The sequence below is a fragment of the Hypoxylon trugodes genome (assembly GCF_022578975.1).
Source record: "Hypoxylon trugodes strain CBS 135444 unplaced genomic scaffold F4822scaffold_1, whole genome shotgun sequence".
In the NCBI taxonomy this organism is placed as follows: Eukaryota; Fungi; Ascomycota; class Sordariomycetes; order Xylariales; family Hypoxylaceae; genus Hypoxylon; species Hypoxylon trugodes.
The window spans coordinates 1932848-1946757 of record NW_026250016.1 but is presented as its reverse complement, the minus strand read 5'-3'; the positions used below and the strand labels follow the sequence as shown (position 1 = coordinate 1946757).

The following is a 13910-nucleotide window of genomic DNA, read 5'->3' as shown; positions in this document are numbered from 1 at the left end:
GCATTTCTGAAAAGGCTCGAGACAATGACGATGTTATTTAAGTCGTCTTCCTAACCCGCACCTTATTGCTCTTATTGCTTGAACTATCCATCGAGCTCAACTGTCTACAAGTTCAATGATGCTCACGAGACTCTCGACAAGTGTTGGCAACCAAGTTGGTTCCATAATGAAGTAGGATTAGAAACGAACTGAGAAGAACAGAAGACAGGACAAGCAGGTAGGGGAATCCGATGGTTAGATAAGGAAACAAACGCCACATAACCCTTCCGGGGCTTAGATCCGCGGTGCCGCTACCCTTCGCCATCCACATTAAAAATGTCTCAGGTTTATCGCTGTTAACGCACGAATAAAGGAATGGTTCAATCAAACCCCCCTGTCCCAGTATCCGTGAGAAAATAAAAAAGTATACCTGTGATACGTGGAAGTGTAATCATGTACATCGGGTAAGCTGGGCGTAAGCTCAATACCTCCATCCGCTTCACCGAAACTCCACACTTCAGGGCGCGCAAAATCATTGTTCACAACGGTTTCCGTGTCTTCACTTAAGTCATCATCCTGTAAATCATCATCACCTCTATTATCTATCCCTCTATGCCTCAAAATAGAATTGAAGATAAGACCACCGTAGTTGTCGACAAAACTGTGGTCATGTGGTATCCGCCCGTCTTCAAAGCCCATGAGATCTAGGAAGCTCCGCAGGGTCCATTGCTTCGACCTGTTTATATCGCCTACGGCTTCGAATGTAGACGCTAACAGAGTTCCAAGTATAGAAGAGCATATTTGACAATTAGAGCTATATTTGATGGCAGATGTTAAGATAGTCAGATGAAGTGACCATAACCATGAAGAGGGGTCGAATGAATCTTCCAGCTCCTCGAATTTTCCCACGAAATCTATTGCTAGGTAGACAACTTCGACGTGTTTAAATATTTGGTCGTTTATAGCAAAGAGTTGTGGTAGGTTCCGTGTATGCGGTCGCGACCCTTGTACGTAGGTATCGCCCGACATGCCAGGCGTGGCTTCGTTTAGACAGTCAATCAAGATTTCGTCTGCATCCTGCCACTTTCCGAGTCCGAATTTTATGATCATACCGTGGAAGCGGACAATGTCCGCGTTCCTGTTATCTGATGTATAGAGCCAATCGTAATGTATTTCTGCAAGGCCCAGTTTACCCCCAATAGTATAAACAGATATTGCTGAAAGGCACCAAAACACGAATTCCTGCATGTCATTGAGTGCCCGAAATATTTCAAGGATTTTATTGAAAAGCATTTGATATTCCTTTATAGGGCAAGAACCTATCGTTCCATACACGCGAAGTAAGTCAGCTAAGTGGTGACGTATATTTATATGGGTATCGTCAAAAACGCATCGCTCTTGGCAGCATTCATGGCAGTGGGCGAGTTGTAGATATTGTGTTATTATCTAGTGTGCTTCATCCCATGCTTCCCGTATCACGTAGAATTCGATTACGCGGGATAGGAGACCTGTTTCGGGCGTCGACCTTTCCCACCAAATGAGCAACGATTCCATTAGGCGCTTGAGTAACTCGAGACGTTGCTCCTTGGAATGCCCGCCTAATCGCTCATCCCGATGGTACGTTTCAAGTATCACAAGCCCAGTAGTCTCCTCAATCCGATGCAGGTTGCGAGAAACGATATCGCTGCCCCATACGTACTGCAGCAATTGACTCGCCATTCCATATGCTTCGTCGAATGATTCTAACACGCAATATGCTGAGATGATCTGCCTTCTGATGTCTATATCATATTCAGAAAGTGGACCGTCTAGTGTCGCCATACCTTGTACGATACCCGACAAAAGTGCCTTGGCACGCGTTTTTTCTGGTGGTGTCGCATTCAGATAGCCATCGACGAGCCTCAGAGAACACGTGGGAATATCGCGTTTATCATATTTCTCGAAACGAGATAAAAATTCCTCTGTGGTGGCCGCAGCGTCATCCCAATTTTTCATGTCCCAAAATGCAACCGTGTTCATGCTACGAGTAAAGCGCCAGTCACGTTCCGCTGTGAATATATCGTAGAAGCTAATAGTCTTGAGCACATCATCGAAACGGCCTAGCTCATACCGTAGACCTGCTAGCCGCCGTAAACCACGGATAAACAAGCAAGTCGCCCACCCGTTATCCCCGTAAATATCCGTGTAGATCTTGATACTTGTGGGCAACCACTGGCCGCCGAACCACGCCATAACCATTTCGTACTCTTCCGTGTAGTTGTCATGAAGTGATTGGATATCATGTCGGTAAATCCTCGCAAGCTGCGGAAGTGATAGATACCATAACCCCTCGATATGTCTTCTGTAGTCTCTAGGGCGACGTGCTTGGTCCTGTTGGTATTTATCCCAATCCTTCCAAGTGTTAATTATTGACATGGGCCGATTTTCTTTCGCGGTTCTTACTAGCTCTGCTAGATATGGAGGGTTGTGTAAGAATTTTCCCCGTTCATTTAATGCCTCCAACCACTTTACCCTTAAGAACGTCAGGAGCAGTTCGTCGTATGTGACGTTGGCATCGTTATGGTTACTGAACCAAAAATCACACCCTTTTTGAATATGAGGCTCAATATTTCCAAGAAGGCCGCCAAGTGAACCACTAAAGGCACCAAAGAGTATTTCGTGGAGATGTTGGTTATTTATGTCCCGAAATAGGCCAGACCCTGTCGTCAACCCATATGAATAATCCTTTAATCTGCTCGAGGTTCACGTCTTTTCCAATGGAATAATGGCATAGCGTATTGATTGAACGTAGTAGCCAGTCCTTTTCCTTTCGTAGATTCGGCTCTAGGGTTTCCAGGTACTCAGGATCCCAATTATATCCACCAAGGTTCTTCAAGCAAATATCACGATGAGCGCGCAGCTCGAGGGTCATTCTTTGTATCTTTCTCCGTGTCTCGGGGCTAGTGCCTTCCACCAGCTGGGTGACTCCGCCAAAAAGGTATGCGGGCTACAAGATACTGTCTAAAGAACCAGACGTATCATAAGTTGCGGCCAAGCAGGCGAGCGCTTCGGCAAAGTGTATTTGCCCATGGCAGCAGCCCGGTCTCACCATAGCCCAATCTCTTACCAGAGGGTGCAGGGAAAAAGAAACAAAGCCGAAAGAGTCCACTGAACATGACTCTACAAGAGAAATGGCCTCAAGTTCGACGACAACCTCGCGAAAGCGAGATCTATCAAATTTGCCTTTAGCATCAAGGAACATCCTCATCCAATAATTGTGTAGTGGACAACATATACACTTCTCTAAAACGCGACGCCGATAATGTTGCTCGAAAAGCACACATGAGATACGGCGGGGACTGAGAAAAGAGCATACAGCGAGAAAATGAGACATCCTCTCTCGGCTTAGCTCGTCGGATCTGAGGGCCTGGAGCGACAGTTCCCAGGTGGTAAAAACTATATGTGCCAAAGGATGAATGTTAGAAATGTTAAATCCCCTGCATTCTTAAAGGGGAACCAAATGAAGCCTCTTCGTATTTTATTAAGATGACTAGTCAAGGGACAACAATAGGGGTAAAAGTATGAATACAACATGATCTATACATACCATCTTGGTTTTTTCTAGCATAGCCCCATGAATGAGAAGATTTGCGGAGCATATAGAGCTTCTTTTGCTCATACTGCTGTAGGAACTGGGACATATGCCCAGTCAAGTGTTGTGCCTTCATATACGATGCTACCGCATGAATAGTTAGAGGCAATGCTCCAAGGCGTTGAACCACGTTCTTTGCCTCTGAAATGCTATTCTTGTATCTATGGTCCCGAGGGTCATTAAACCCAAGTAAATGTAATAGAAGAGGTATTGCTGTGTCTAGGGGAAGGTCACGAAGTAGAACCTGGGTGTCAAGGACATTGGAATCGTGTTGTAATATTCGAGAAGTTATGACGATTGCCGCCGGACCCGCCCTTGGAACGTAATCTAGGATGCCACTGAACTCAACGTTATCGAAAATCAATAAGTATGGTTTGGTCCAAGCTTCTAAAGTATCCATGACCCGAGACAAGATAACCCTGGCAGGTTGCTCAGTCTCGGGGACGGCAAGGCGACGGTTTTGAGGGCCAATTAAATACCTACTTCTAGAAATTTCTGCTTGTATGGCGGTATCTGAAGAAGCATCCAGCCAGAAAGCCGTTGTGTAGGGATCAACTTGGCGGCTCGTTGCATCGCGAAAGTATCTCAAGGCAAGCTGTGTCTTCCCAACTCCACCGAGTCCAAGAACACCAATTATGTGAGGCTTTCTAGACCCTCCTTGTAATATAGGACGAAGCTTCTGTCCATGCTGTCTAGGATTTCTTGCCGCCCCATGAAGTTTTTTTCCTCCCGGGGTATTCCATGGTCAACATGGACTATTTGATTGCCTCGAGCTCCGGGGATAGTTATATGCAGATCATGGCCTAGAATAAGTTAAATAGGCGGTCGCTACGTAAGATGCGCACTTGCTATGTGATTTGCGTACCCGTAAAGCCGCTTTCATCAGTAGCTAGGTGGCTTGATTGCTGTCTAAATATGGCTGAGGATACTATTGCTGGATGTGGCGCAACAGGTGAAAATGTAAAAGCTGCATTGGTTGGACGAGAGCGGATTTCGTTTCCAGCTGTTTTTGACACCATTAGAAGATTGTTCGTTGCATGAGAAAATGGGTAGCTATTGTGTAATGTAGAGTACATACTCGTGGTTGGTGTTGGGCGTTCTAGAGCCATTATAATAGACGCCCTTACAGATTTGTACGTTGGATCATTCTCGTTATAGAACCTCACCATCTGAGTATGATTTGCTTGTACGCCACGAGCCTTCTCACCCCTTACGCCAACCTTCGCGGACGTTTCGTCGACAACCTAGATAGTATATTGGCGGGTGGAATCATTAATGGGGACTGTAATACATACTTGAATACCAAGTTTATCTTGGGTTACGGTCTCGTAGAAAGTCAGCATAGAGGGGTTGGCATCCATTGGGGTATTCCATATCTTTAGCCTTTGAAAAGACGCAGATAGTTCGTATAATTCAAGGGAGTGAGCTCTTAAAGCCTCGAAGATTCTTGGTGGCACTTGATACCCAACTGATTCGCCTATCCATTTGACAATCTGTACTCTCTTCTGGTCACTAGCGAAACTTCCGGCATTCGGGGTGCCGAAAAGCAAAATAGAGATTGTCGACCATAGGATATCTTCGGGCTCGGGCGTGAGATCTTCATTGCACTCTATTAGCGCCTGTTCATTGTTTAGCATTTCAGAACCCATTTCCCAATCGGTGAGTATCTAGGCGCCACCTTTTTTATAATTAATCCGCCAAGGCTGTGTCCTATCATAACAAGAGGCCTGCGCTTGGCTCCATTCTCGAAACGGTTCTCGGAAAGTTGGTAGCAGAGGTTGCGGGCTATGTCGGGGATTCGAATAAGATTGGTCCCTCTTAAAGTAGGGTCGAAGAAAGTATCATAATTGAAAAGAAGGATGTGCGCGTCTGGTAAGTCATTTCCGAGTTGTTCCGGCCACCAAAAGCCCGTATCATGGTGCTTCCATGTTTCTGCGCTACTGCCGTTTAACCCATGAACAAAAACGATACTGCAAAGCTGTTAGTGTAACGCAGTACACATTAATATGGGTGAGCTTACTCGATATTTGGATTTGATGCGCCAGAGACTTGAAATTCAGAGAGACCTGGTTGAGGTATTATCTGCGAAGTTATAGGAGTAGCTGTGCTTGCAGCTCGGCCCTTCAGTTTTAAATCCGGTACCTTCAACTTCGAAAACATTTGATTAAGGATGCGGGTTTAGAGTTGCATTGTTCTTCTCTTTTCATGTAGGCAATTTTTCGAGCGACCAGTTCATAAAGTAGAACCAGCTGAAGGTATATCGCAGCTGTGGAACGGTGGTGAAAGCAATATTACAGGAAGGGGAAGGTGTATAGCCACTATCACCAATTGGACAATCATAGCCAGCCTGCATGAGGTGGCTGGCTATGCCAAGTTTTGGACAATTTTCTCCGTGGGCTGTCTTATCATCGTCAGCATCTTACTAATCAACCTCTGGACAAATCCATGACGGGGATCACTGTGTAGCTTCACCGGCATAAGTATAACTCATTTACTTTTTTTTTTATTTTCAATTTTTTTCTAAGCTTGACTACAATAGGAAATTAAACCCTCCATCAACCCCATGGCCACGATATCGCACCAGTAAAGCAGTTGTTACCTTAAATACTTAACAGCTTACAAGGCCTAGCACTCCGCTATGAAAGTGGTCTACCAGGGGGCGAAGTTTTGGGAGGAGAGGAAAGTAGGAAAAGATCGAGTGTTACGAACCCCAAGTAATTCACAACATAACAAAAACGAGAAAAAGCAAACGAGAGACTAAGACTCAAAAGTCATGAAAACAGTAGACAGGACGGAAAACCCATCTAGCAAGTAGATGGGGGAAACCCGAAGGCTAGACGAAACGGTGTATAGCACAAAAAACGCCACAAAGCCTCCATTTAATCACGAGTCTTAGGGACCCACTCCTCCTGCTCCTTCTCCTCCCCATCACGAGTCTCAGGCTTACCTACCATCTCCCAGTCCTGATCCTCGCTATCCTCACCATGAACCTTCTCAGGCGTACCCTGGGGGACAAACGGGGAAGCCTGGAACGCCGTCTGAGCAGGAGCCGGGACAGCCAACCGTTCCTTAACCCAGTCCTCGTACCCTTAGGGGCGTACGCGGAAGTCTGGCCAGTAGTACCCTTCATCTCCTCGTTCTCCGGCTCGGGGGTAAGAGCTAGTGTCCTAACACGATCTAACTCAGCCATGGAAGTCATTGCGTTACGCCGAAGGTAACGGTCACGCGCGGAAGGCAAGGTGGCCATCTCCTCAGAGGATGAATCGGACTTACCCTTATCGTTCCCAGCCTCGGAGGAAGACGGGGAGATACGAGCACCAAGGGAAGCCATGGTGTCGCGGTGGCTCTTGAACGTTGGCTTGAAGTTAATGCCGTCCATAGGGTCCTTGACGTGAACCCATTCGTCTGAGTCGCTGAGACCCTTCTTGTCGCTAGCTGCGGTGTTAGCGCCAGCATTCGACGTCTTACTCACCTCCTTATCCTTGGCACCTAGGTCGACCCAGGAGTCGCTCAAGTCGGAGTTGTTGCCCTTGTTGGAAGACATTGTGCCTTAAGTAAAGTTGAGATACGAACCGAAGGTATCAAACTGTTAAGAATACGTAAGCTTGAAAAATAGAATGTAAGAATAATAGGTGATACTAATGAGTATTTGATATATGGTAGAATATCGGATGATGCTTCTGACGGAATAACTGGGATCGGGACACCTTGATATATGCGGAGAAATTGCTGAGAACATGATGATAGTTCACGAACCATTCTATTGTCTTCGAACAGAGGCATTGTTAGGAATACAATAGCTTTGAAAAAAAAACTCATGTACAAAGAAAAGGAGATAGGGGGGTATCGTTCGACGTTGGTTTAAAGTAAAGAGCTTACTCAGCACAATACCTCCCTTGCTACCTACCTAGGTAGGTATCGTGTTTTCAGTTGCGATGGAAGAGCTAGTACAAGTTTGTAAGAAATCACCGTAAGCACAAATAGGAACGAAGGGGGATGCAATCGAAAAGCGGCCAAGACATCTACCAATGTAAACCATGTCGATAATCGCTGTATAGACCGATATAACCACACTGGACGATTATTTGTATCACACAAAACATTGTTCGGAACATAGAAGAAACTTTTGTTAATTCGGAATAGTAAAAAAAATCATCTGCTACTCAGGATGTTCGTTCATAGCTAGAAGGCCGCGAACGCCCGACTAATGCAGCCATATTGGCTATGTCGGATCCCCTGAGAATACCTAGACCGTGGAAAACCTAACCTGCGTAATAGACGTGATGTACTTTCTAGTGCAAGTCTCGTAAAATAGGTTGTGAACCTAAGCGCCCAGGCTAGGGAAGGCGTCGGAGTTGAGAGCGAATGAGGCGTTATCACGGGCACCTCCGCGGTTACCACGGAACTCACCACGTCCTTCACCACGTCCCTCACCTCGGCCACGTCCACCGCCGCGACCACGGCCCTCACGACCTTCACCTCGGGGGGCGCCGCCACGTCCGCCACCACGTCCACCCCGTCCGCCTCGGGGACGTTCAGGCTCAACATATCGTTGGTCAATGTCAACCAGTTGCTTAGCCTTACGCTCACGCTCGCGCTTGACCTTACCGCCGGAACCGGCGACGTAGTTATCGTCGTCGTCCTTGGTCAGGGCCTTAGCGTTGGCCCACTTCTTATCGAGTTTGCTGCCCTCGTTAGCCTTGCGAATGTCAAGGTTCTCGGCAAGAGCGAGCTTCCTCTCAGCCTGTTGGGCGAGGTAGTCGGCGTAGGAAACATGCTTGTCCTCGGGCTCAGCTGGGGTAGCGGGTGCCTCTTGGGCATCTTCAGCAGTGGAGTCCTTCAATTCTGACTGAGCGATCTCTTCTCCAGCCTGCTCATCCTTCTGCTCGGCATCGCCTTCAGTAGCACCCCAGGATTGGGCAGCTTGCTTCTCGGATCCACTAGTAGAATAATTAGAATATGTCAATGAAGAGATGCCTTTGAAGAGCTAACCTTGCAGGTCCCTTAGTATGCCTGTCATCACGGTCACGAGGGTGTCGACCGCCACGGCCTAGGTCGTTTAATTAGCATGTGCTCTTATCGAATAACCGTTCAAAATTTGGAGTCTTACCTCCCCGTACACGGGCGTCACGGCCACCTCGGGGACCGCCTCGCGAAGCCTCGTCAGTGGGCTTGCGGTGGTTGTTTGCAGCACCAGCATTGCGGTCGCGGAAAGCTAATTGGAGGGGATTAATTAGTACGATAATCCCACAATAAGAAGCGAAAATTCGAAAACATAGCTTGGAATCAAACCCCGCTATATGCATATATGACTTACCTCCCTCGTTGCCTCCAGGACCAGGACGACGAGCTCCGGTGTTGGTAGCAGGCTTTGCGGGGGCTTGGGGCTCGACGTTGCGCTTAGTAGATCGCATCGTGGTCTTGTCGACCGTCTTCACAGGGCCGGACGGCGCTTCGTCTCCTTCGACATCGTTACCTGTCAATTGATGATTAAAATTAGCAAACAGCGGTTTCGGCGTTGCAAAATTTTCACCGCGGATAGGCGACACGGGGAGGTCATACCGAGGGCGTCGAAAATGTTCTATTCGAGTTGATAATTAGCTTTACATTATTGAAGAAAGCGCAAATAAATTTGTGTATGTAGACAAATACTATCTTATGACAATAATGATCGCAAGTTGGTTGAGGAAGAAGCAAATAAATTGGCGATGTCCAGATTAAATTAGTAACGTACCTTCGAGGCGACCGACATGATGTCGCCGATTTATTCGCCTTTCAGCAAGGCGGAGCTTTGGAAACGACAATCGGATCAATAGGAGAGAATGCAACGAGGGGGTAAAAGGATATGGCCTAGCAGGTCATATCCTCAATCTCAAAATATCTCGTCAATATCCTCGTCGATGATGGGGATGTTGATTAGGTTAGGTTAGGTTTAAGAAAGTGGTGGTGCTGGTAATGTGCGTGTGTGTGTGAGAGAGAGCAGGAAAGACAGGCCTAGTGTGGGCTTGTTTTGTGAGGTGGAACAAAGTTTCCCTTGGCGCTAAAAACCACCTAACTCTTTTTTTTTTTTGCTTCCTTGTAGCCCTGTAGCCCTTGCGCAGTGACGCCCAGACTCGCTTAGGCGGAACGGGAAAATTTATTCACTTGAATTTTTACTACGCAATTGGAAGCTTTTAGTGCGTCGATGACTCAGCGACTGCCTGCTTAGAGGTAGGGTTCGAGATTCCATTAGCTTCCCAATTAGCGTCTGGAATGTATGCCATTACCCGGCAATCCTGCTACCTGCATATATTGACGTAAGTGTCTCCCACCTTACATGTCACTTTCGAATTGAGTAAATTCTATGGGTTAGGTGAAAGCAATTAATGTTACTCTGATCCTACAACTACCTTCTACGCGCACCTACCTACATATTTATTTTAAGTACTATCTAGCCAGTTAAATCTTCAACGTCGTTACCAAATTCCGTTCCAACAGCAATGGGATTTGCGTAGGGGTAGCTCTCCAGCTTATGTCACGATCCAGTCAGCCAAGGTTTCTCCCCGGATCCCACAATTGCATCACTTGCATCACCCGCATATGTACTTAGATGATCGTACCTTCCTGACGGCATTGCTTACATCTTACTTCAACTTGGACCATGCGGCGGCGGGTTCGATGGGTACCTCTTTTCCACCAAGGTTACCTAGGTATATCATGAGCTTTATCGTCAGTTATCGGGTCCCGAGGTCCCTATCGAATCCACCTACCTGTGACAAATCGTCACGACTGTAACATGGGTTCTCATTGGATCCGGTTCCTAAAACCGTGCCTTGAAACCAATTCGATATCATTATTAGTATTATATCGTTATCGTACTTCCTCTTTCAGAACAATCTGGCGTCATTCTGTCTATTTATTGATGCTATTCAGTCGACAATCTTATCTAATGGTTGCTACGTCTATGTTACACGATATTCACGGGTGTTCAAAATTCGTATGTGACAAGTTCTCCATCGCCTTAAAAACGGTATAGTGCGTATATGAGTAGAAAATATGAATCCCAGGTAATCCTACCATTTTCCTATGCGACGGGCAAATCTAAGTACCTAGGTACACGTGGTTGTAGCCATAGGCAGCTGTCCTTCTTGATACGACTTCTTATATTGACTTTTCCTCTGCATAGAAATGTGAGGCCAATGATTAGGAACTGAGAAACCCATGAGTCCCGCTGCCTATCTGTCTCAATAAGTCTCTTAGAGCGTACAGTGTCCTATTTACCTCAGTATCTGGGTGTTTGACTAAGGCATAGCAAGATCAGCTAGGAAGGTGAAGATATTTGGACAAGGCCCGGTATAAATATTCTGGTACCAGCCAGGTCTAGTAGCCGAGGTCTTATCAGAAGGGCGTGAAATTGTGTGCGTTTCAAATAGAAGCACTCGAGACTGTTATGTCGTATCTGTTTATTAGATAACATAGATTGAGACATCGCCACTTGATGATTTGACCCATAGGTAGATATAGCACATACCATCCATAGAGGTGAAGCGTCATGAGATTCGGGTTAAGTCGACAAAACGCGATACCATGCTTAGAAAGAGGTACCTATATGGGCAGTCGACTAGACTTATAGAACATGACAAGAACGATGAGATACCTCTCATGATAAGAGAATCATGGTATTTAAGAAGATCCGAAGAAGATGGTTATCAATCCTGACCCCCAATTCGAATACCTAAAAATAATATCAATCTGTTGGATAGGATGACGAAGGAATACGGCGGTGTGGAAATTTAAGATAAGGAGACGAGATATCATGACAAAGCATATGGGACTCGAACGCTGGTACGAGCCATACTTGGATAAAGATAGGAGGCGGAGATAAGAAGCGCTGTTGGAACCGACGACGGGAGCGTGGTATTCGGTTATCAAAAATTAAGGACACCCGTCGTACAGCTACCACTCTATGCCACTCTGAGTATATCTTCCAAGATTATGTGTATTGTTTGTACTCGGCCCCAAAAGTGGGAATTTTGTCGACGACCAGGCGGCAATATGCCGTGATTTAGGAGAGATATATTGCAATTCCCGTAGGCGAACGAGAACATCGGCAGACCGCAGGGGAAAAGCACGCAGGCACGCAGGGTCCGCAAGCACGAGCGATCGACACCGCAAAACGAGTCCTAATAGAAAGGACTTGATAGGCTCCTTAGTAGAAAATAGACGGGGTTCATATGTTGGTACCCAGCCTCGGGCAGGGACTAAGAGCTATGTCTTACTTAACCTTTAGGTAACTGGTTTTCTTTTCGACCATTTTTGACCACGGCATTCGGGTAGCGGAATGACGTTATTTGCAAGACAAGACGGCGGGAGAGGCGTCGCTACGTCTGTAGACGTCTGTAAATAGAAAAAAAGATACCTCGTAACACGTTAGATCGTGGGGTATCGTGGGAGGGATTTTGATTCTGTTAATAATGGCTTCCTTATCTCTGGTTCACCTATCATACCGACAATACACGGACGCCAGAGATAAGCCAGCCACAGGTCACCACCCATCCAAATAAATACTCTGCGACGGAATCTCAGAGAACCTGAGAACGTTTTCCCTATTTCTTATTAGTTCGTCGGCCATCCTTGGGAACTTTCGCCAGTTCTTCTGCTGAAGAAAAACAGTGCATGTTGTTAAGGAGATCTGTCAGCATTCCCACTTGGCTTGCTTTAGATCTACTATATCAATTTGCAGTAAGGAAAAAAAGGGCATTTATGATGCGTCAATTCCTTTTTGTCTTTCTTTTTCTTTTATTCGAACCGTGACTAGGACAAGTGTCCCTTATAGTCGTGACAACCAATTGTCCTTTCCTTATTATACTTGGCTATCATCCTTCGGATGTCGACAAGATGCCGATGTTCTGAGCTGCTTGAGACCTAAATGATCTTGTGCCGTGCCTCGAGTGAGATGTTTGTCATAAATCAAACTTGCTGCGTTTGATATGAGAGTCAAACCTATATGACTTTACTCTTATGGAGCAAACTACCCATCGGTTATACGAGGTCTCGAGCCCAACGGAAAGAGACCCATAACCAACTGTAGCCTAGGACGAGGGCTTTACACAGCGACATAGGGGGCCAAACCCGAGATGCCATCGGATCGGTTGGGAATGAAGAATTGGAGAAATGAAGCAGTACAACCCAACGATGAGAGGGGCGAGTCAAAAGATTGAGGGATGGGTCGCACAGGACGGAAAGGGGACCCGGAGACAGAATTCCGTCGACTCTTAATGGCCACGGTCACCGTGCTTTTCGGACAGGTCAATATTATTTTACAACATTACTGAAGAGGATCTACCAAGAAGGATGAATGATCATGTCGCCCGACAATCTTCAACGTTGACGATCTCGATGTTCCAGGCGTCGTCACCCACACACATACACAAGTTCCATTTCTATCCGGGTCAGCAAAAGGATGCATAGCTAAGGAGACGGGAACATGGGTCGCATCTTTTCGTGTTGGACTCTTTCCGGGGCAAGAAATGCAATTGTTTGGTATCACGCGACATATCCCACCTGTTGCAGGGGACACTCTCTGGAACCACTTGGCGGCCAATCTCTTTCATGCGGGAAGATTGACCTAGGATGGATCTCGACCTTGTCATGCCTTGCCAGCCTACCTGCCTAGAACCTGTGCGGGTCTCAATATCGGATGCTATAGTAGTAGTATCGGATAAGGGGTTTTAGGCTGGGCAAGGCTTAGGGACCTTTTGATGCTTGTTGTTGTGTTGTGATGGACAGGATGAATGGTGGATAGTGGATGAGTTGGATGGTGGATTGATGGATTGATGATGGACAAAGTGGCATAAGTGGCATAAGCTGTGATGGCCGATGACTCCACTTTGAAACTTTACAACAATAAGGAAGGTACGAACGACGAACTCGACTCCGCCTTCTCGTTCTTCATACGCGGTGTAACAATCATAGAATCCACCAGGACCGACCGACCAGCCACCGCACTTTCACCGAACCACCAACCCCACCGAACAACTTAATCCTTTCTTTTTTTTTTTTTTTTTTTCTTGGCAACATTCTCTTGTGAACCCACCACAAAAACGGTATACGGTACACCTCTTGGTATCCTTTTTTTTCGCTAAGGCCCGATTTTCATTGCGAGCGAGACAATACTCTTCGGGGTTGATCCCATTCGGGATTTGATGATGGTCCCTCGTGATGATTCCTCTAGCCGAACTAGTCTAAAAGGTCGAGCCTACTACGAACCCCCACGATAGCGAGTAGTGACCCACGAAGACCGCTCTAGCCTAGGAGAGGA

The 13910-nt window shown here is 46.5% G+C and overlaps 5 protein-coding genes across 5 annotated transcripts; all 5 read right to left on the bottom strand.

Moving 5' to 3' along the window:
* Positions 1 to 1394, bottom strand: F4822DRAFT_20261 (uncharacterized protein). Its single transcript, XM_051453750.1, has one exon. It carries the CDS (start codon positions 1270 to 1272, stop codon positions 364 to 366), a length of 909 nt encoding a protein of 302 aa, XP_051319432.1. The 5' UTR covers positions 1273 to 1394; the 3' UTR covers positions 1 to 363.
* F4822DRAFT_20253 (uncharacterized protein) lies at positions 869 to 2680 on the bottom strand. Its single transcript, XM_051453749.1, has one exon. The coding sequence runs from the start codon at positions 2392 to 2394 to the stop codon at positions 1426 to 1428; it is 969 nt and encodes a 322-aa protein (XP_051319431.1). The 5' UTR covers positions 2395 to 2680; the 3' UTR covers positions 869 to 1425.
* On the bottom strand, positions 2680 to 4274 carry F4822DRAFT_20192 (uncharacterized protein). Its single transcript, XM_051453734.1, has 2 exons — positions 3566 to 4274; positions 2680 to 3414 (listed from the first exon to the last, which is right to left on the bottom strand). Exons 1-2 carry the CDS (start codon positions 4008 to 4010, stop codon positions 2966 to 2968), a joined length of 894 nt encoding a protein of 297 aa, XP_051319430.1. The 5' UTR covers positions 4011 to 4274; the 3' UTR covers positions 2680 to 2965.
* Positions 4275 to 5912, bottom strand: F4822DRAFT_20191 (Alpha/Beta hydrolase protein). Its single transcript, XM_051453733.1, has 5 exons — positions 5631 to 5912; positions 5289 to 5580; positions 4906 to 5229; positions 4738 to 4854; positions 4275 to 4613 (listed from the first exon to the last, which is right to left on the bottom strand). The coding sequence occupies exons 1-5, from the start codon at positions 5768 to 5770 to the stop codon at positions 4539 to 4541; spliced, it is 948 nt and encodes a 315-aa protein (XP_051319429.1). The 5' UTR covers positions 5771 to 5912; the 3' UTR covers positions 4275 to 4538.
* Positions 5913 to 7647: 1735 nt separating this feature from the next.
* On the bottom strand, positions 7648 to 9731 carry F4822DRAFT_385382 (uncharacterized protein). Its single transcript, XM_051456631.1, has 6 exons — positions 9345 to 9731; positions 9173 to 9191; positions 8928 to 9086; positions 8721 to 8825; positions 8603 to 8660; positions 7648 to 8550 (listed from the first exon to the last, which is right to left on the bottom strand). The coding sequence occupies exons 1-6, from the start codon at positions 9360 to 9362 to the stop codon at positions 7935 to 7937; spliced, it is 975 nt and encodes a 324-aa protein (XP_051319428.1). The 5' UTR covers positions 9363 to 9731; the 3' UTR covers positions 7648 to 7934.
* Between the last annotated feature and the right edge of the window lie 4179 nt (positions 9732 to 13910).